Source organism: Mandrillus leucophaeus, unplaced genomic scaffold, assembly GCF_000951045.1.
Source record: "Mandrillus leucophaeus isolate KB7577 unplaced genomic scaffold, Mleu.le_1.0 Scaffold26, whole genome shotgun sequence".
NCBI lineage: Eukaryota > Metazoa > Chordata > Mammalia > Primates > Cercopithecidae > Mandrillus > Mandrillus leucophaeus.
The window spans coordinates 4,358,166-4,363,543 of record NW_012102698.1 but is presented as its reverse complement, the minus strand read 5'-3'; the positions used below and the strand labels follow the sequence as shown (position 1 = coordinate 4,363,543).

The following is a 5,378-nucleotide window of genomic DNA, read 5'->3' as shown; positions in this document are numbered from 1 at the left end:
ACCCCTTAACCCACTTCTCTTCAGCCCCTTCCCTGCTCCCTCCCCAGCCTCTGGTGACCACCACTCTCCTCTCCACCTCTGATCATGTTTGATTAAATGTCTGCACAAGGGAATGTGACGCTGCTGCTTGTCAGATTCTGAATTTCTGAGATTATTGCACTGGACAATTATGAACGATTTCCCTTATGTGTGATGGTGGCTAAACAATCAGAGCTGACACTAAATCACTGAGGGTTTTGTAGGGAATGCCTTTAAAAGTAAAATCGTAAGGTCCCTCCCCAAGCTTCCAGGGCAGTTACACTTTGGGAGTGGCGGGGGCTGTAGGCAGAACCCTGTTGAGCCTCTGAGAGCCGCTGTGAGGGGCCAGGTTGGGGGCGCCCAGCTGCTTTTGTTTCAGGTGGGTGCTTTCATGCTCCTTCTCCTCTTTCTAGTTTCTCTTTGCCAAGTGTCCAGGCTCCCAAGTGGGCTCCGGGCTCTGTTCCCAGCTGCCTCTCATCCCCCCAGCGCTTTGTTCTTTCCTCCTCCTTCCCCGGCCCCCTCTCTGGGCCTTGGTTTCTTTCTTCTGGCCTCTCCTCTTCTTGCTTGCATTCTTCCAACCCTCCCCTCGGCTTTGGGTCCCTTCTTTATTGCTCTGTCGCCAGTGGTGTACGTGTGCTTGCCAGGGGAGCCGTGCAGGACTGTTTGACACTGACACCGCCCAGAGCCCCCACCTGGGTCCAAAGAGAACCGCACAGAAGTGAAACTGACCAAAGGGAATCAGGTGTGACCCAGGGGCTGCGTCTCGGGAAACAAACCTGCACTGAGTTGGCCCCGTCGTCATTAAGATCCCTTCTCCCTGCTCATTCCCTGCCCAAGCATCCGTGTGCTGTGTGGGTATTTTTCTTTAGTGTTTGTCGTCAGTTCTTGCTGGCATTCTAAATAGAGGGGGTTTGAGGGACAGTTGGGAACCGTCAGTTTTTTGTTTGTTTTTTGGTTTTTGAGCTGGAGTCTCGCTTTGTTGCCAGGCTGGAGGGCAGTGGCGGTGTGATCTCGGCTCACTGCAACTTCCGCCTCCCAGGTTCAAGCAATTCTCCTGCCTCAGCCTCCCGAGTTGCTGGGATTACAGGTGCCCACCACCATGCTGGCTAATTTTGTATTTTTAGTAGAGATGGGGTTTCACCATGTTGGCCGGGCTGGTCAACCTGACCTCAGGTGATCCACCCACCTCGGCCTCCCACAGTGCTGGGATTACAGGTGTGAGCCACCGGCTAGCCGAAACCGTCAATTTTAACTCAAGAAAAAGGCTGAGGTCAGATGCTCCAGGCTGGCTCAGGCCAACTCCTGCAGGAAAATGGATAAACCAACCTTAAGTCAAAAGGAGTTCCTGCCACTGATCTCTGATGGTGGAGACAGCCAGCTAGCTCAGGAACCCATCCCAAGCTCACTCAGGAGGTTCGCCAAGTTCTCTGAAACCAGGGAGGCGGGGGAGGTGTTGTGGTGATTTGGGTCTCAAGACCCCCTGCCTGGGCCCCTGGGTGGGAGAAGGATTTCTGAGAATTCGATGATCTCCTGCCAGAGCAGGTGGTTTTTTGCTCTGCATGCTCTAAGTTCTGACAGGCCTGTTCATGTTCAGGCGTCTGTTCGTGCCCCTTCCTTTCACTTATTCACACAGCCCATATTAAGCGCTGATATGGACCAGATCCTCTTTGGGCTCTGGAATGCAGCAGGGAATGAGAGCTGCAGTTCCTCCCCTTATGGATCATGCATTCTTATAAACCAGTGAGTCAGCAGCATGATTTCAGAAATTAACTGAGTGATGTCATAGGCTGATGGGAGGTGAGGGCAACTTGGAGTAAAATGAGTCAGGGCAGGTACAGCTGGGTTGGCCCCTGAGTGATCTGCAAAGCCTGGGAAGATTGTTTCTGGGGTAGGGGCAGCTGGTGCAAAGGCCCTGGGGTCTTTTTGACCCGTGTTTGGGCACCAACAGATGCTATTGTGGCTGACTGCGGGGGCGAGCGGACAGGGGCTAAGAGGGGTCCTTCCACAGCATCATCCCCTCCTGGGAAGGTACCAGGTCCCCATGCGCTGGCGCACACACGAGGGGATCTGTTCACAGCAGCAGAAAATGTACAGTGCGTGCTTTGTCCAAACACATCTGTGACAGGTGTCCTGGCTGCTGGTCGTACTTGTAGCGTGTTGTGCAAATGGGATATTTTTTGCATTCTACAGGCCATAGTAGCCAGATTCCCTATGGATTCTGGTTTGCTACTTCCAGAAAAGAACACTGCTTATCAAGCTTGATGGGCTGTCTGCTCCTATGCGAGGGATGCATGCCTGACACCATTCTTTCCTGAATTGTAGCCCCACATGTTTGCCCTCCTCTGACTGGGCTTGTCATTCCTAGGCAACCTTTTTTTTTTTCCCCCCCGAGATGGGAGTCTCACTCTGTCGCCCAGGCTGGAGTACAATGGCGCAATCTCGGCTCACTGCAAGGTCTGCCTCCCGGGTTCATGCCATTCTCCTGCCTCAGCCTCCTGAGTAGCTGGGACTACAGGTGCCTGCCACCACGCCCGGCTATTTTTTTTTTTTTTTTTTTTTTTTTTTTTTTTTTAGTAGAGACAGGGTTTCACCGTGTTAGCCAGAATGGTCTTGATCTCCTGACCTCGTGATCTGCCCTCCTCGGCCTCCCAAAGTGCTGGGATTACAGGCCTCTGCACCTGGCCCCTAGGCAGCCTTTTGACCCTGGAGTCTTCATCCCGTGATGTGCCTCTGCTTGGCTCCGCAGGTTTGCCACCCAAGAAAGGAACGGCTTGCTGCTCTACAACGGCCGCTTCAACGAGAAGCACGACTTCATTGCCCTGGAGATCGTGGACGAGCAGGTGCAGCTCACCTTCTCTGCAGGTGGGGCCTTCTCCCTAGGAAGGGCAGCTCTGAGCAATTCACAGGTGCTTTGTGGGTTAAAACGACCCTTGCCCTGTGCAGCGCCTCCAAGCTGCTTATCCTTTCATCCCTCAATTGTAGGTCTAGGAACCTGTCTTATTGAAGAAATCCAAAGTGCAAAAAGATGTTCACAACAGGCCTGGCGCAGTGGCTCATGCCTGTAATCCCAGCACTTTGGGAGGTCAAGGCAGGCGAATCACGAGGTCACGAGATCGAGACCAGCCTGACCAACATGGTGAAACCCTGTGTCTGCTAAAAACAAAAAAATTAGCTGGGCGAAGTGATGTGTGCCTATAATCCCAGCTACTTGGGAGGGTGAGACAGGAGAATCGCTTGACTCCAGGAAGTTGAGGTTGCAGTGAGCCGAGACTGCACCACTGCACTCCAGCCTGGGTGACAAAGCAAGATTCCGTTAAATAAATAAATAAATAAAAGGCGGCCTGACAATGTAGTCAATGTAGGAAAAATGATAAGACCATCTCCTAATATGCGAAAACCTTCAAACTCACTAGAAAGGAAACTAGGCCGGGCGCGGTGGCTCACGCCTGTAATCCCAGCACTTTGGGAGGCCAAGGCGGGTGAATCACGAGGTCACGAGGTCGAGACCAGCCTGACCAAGTAGTGAAACCCTGTCTGTACTAAAAATACAAAAATTAGCTGGGCATGGTGTCAGACACCTGTAATCTGAGCTACTCAGGAGGCTGAGGCAGGAGAATTGCTTGAACCCAGGAAGCAGAGATTGCAATGAGCCGAGATTGTGCCACTGCACCCCAGCTTGGTGATGGAGTGAGACTCTGTCTCAAAAAATAATAATAATAAAAGATGTTCATAACAGTGTTATTTGTAGTGCTGGAAATGTGGACGATCTGGTTCATGTTTTCAGAAACCAAGGAATCATTACATTGTGGTACATCTCTAGATTAAAAATATTGATGCTGGCTGGGTGCAGTGGCTCACACCTGTAATCCCAGCACTTTGGGAGGCCGAGGTGGGCAGATCACCTGAGGTCAGGAGTTAAGAGACCAGCCTGGCCAACATGGTGAAACTCCGTCTCTACTAAAAATACAAAAATTAGCCGGGTGTGGTGGCACATGCCTCTAATCCCAGCTACTCAGGAGGCTGAGGCAGGAGAATGGCTTGAACCTGGGAGACGGAGGTTGCAGCAAGCCGAGATCATGCCATTGCACTCCAACCTGGGTGACAGAGTGAGACTCCATGACAATGCTGGCCAGGCAAGGTAGCTCATGCCTGTAATCCTGGCATTTTGAGAGGCCAAGGCAGGCAGATTGCTTGAGCCCAGAAGTTCAAGACCAGCCTGGGCAACATAGCGAGACCCTGTCTCTTTAAAAAAAATATATATATATATATCGACAAGGCCATTAAACACGTTATTCCAGTTGTTAGAAAAGAACATTTCTCCAGACTTCCAGCAGGTATATCTGTGTTTTTCTGGCACACATGACTCTTTTTGTTTTTGTTCTTGTTTTGAGACAGTCTCACTCTTTAACCCAGGCTGGAGTATAGTGGTGCAATATTGGCTCACTGCAACCTCCACCTCCTAGGTTCAAGCGATTCCCATGCCTCAGCCTCTCAAGTAGCTGGGAATACAGGCACATTTCACCATGCCTGGCTAATTTTTGTATTTTTAGTAGAGACTGGGTTTCATTGTGTTGGCCAGGCTGGTCTTGAACTCCTGACCTCAAGTGATCCTCCCACCTTGGCCTCCCAAAGTGCTGGGATTACAGGTGTGAGCCACCAGGCTCAGCCTGGCACACTTGACTTTTAGGAGTGAATTCTGCCATCTCCTCCTTCACCTGGAAGTTCACCACGATGGCTCAGAGGTGCTTCCGTCTCTAGAACCCTGGCCTGTGTTGAATGACGTGTGTGTGATGGTGGAGGATGGAGCTTGGTTTTCTATATGCAGTAAAGAAAGGGAGGCACCTGTAACAGCAGCCAGCCACTGTGGGAGTGGTGGCCACAGCCCTCCAGGCTCTGTGAGTTGGAATTAGGCTATTCCTCTGGCCGGTGTCTCCCACACCGCTGTTTCCAGAGCTCCTGCTGGTTCCCTTTAGACGGCATTCCCTGCCTGGGACCGTACCCACCGCACCTGTCCTTTGGTGCCCCTGAACCTCCTTCCTCCCAGCTGCTGCTGATTCAGGGTTGTGCTCCAGAGTCCCTGAAGGGACTCGCCCGCCCCACTGTAGCAGGAGCTCAAGGGGTGAAAGTGACAAACACCCCGAAGCAGAGATGCACAAGAGACGCGTCTGCGACCTCACGATGGGACGTGTTACGTGGTTTAAGAGTTGTTAAAAACCTGAGATGACATTTATTTGATTAAGTGACCTAAAGGGGAATTGGTTTTGATGATTTTGTCTACATCGATGCAATGCATAGGAAAAAGAATTCGACCGCTGGTGCGGTGTAGGTGTGACTGCTGCTGGTACAGACAGAAGGGTTTT

At 51.5% G+C, this 5,378-nt stretch overlaps 1 protein-coding gene across 1 annotated transcript in view; it reads left to right on the top strand.

Annotated features, from left to right (window-relative positions):
• CELSR1 (cadherin, EGF LAG seven-pass G-type receptor 1) overlaps positions 1-5,378 on the top strand; it is a gene marked incomplete at its 5' end in the record, with an annotated part of 226,134 nt that overhangs the window by 147,535 nt on the left and 73,221 nt on the right. Inside the window, 2 exons of the mRNA XM_011984071.1 lie at positions 2,047-2,111; positions 2,765-2,880. Coding sequence (XP_011839461.1) covers positions 2,047-2,111; positions 2,765-2,880 — 181 coding nt within the window. The remainder of the gene's footprint in view (positions 1-2,046; positions 2,112-2,764; positions 2,881-5,378) is intronic.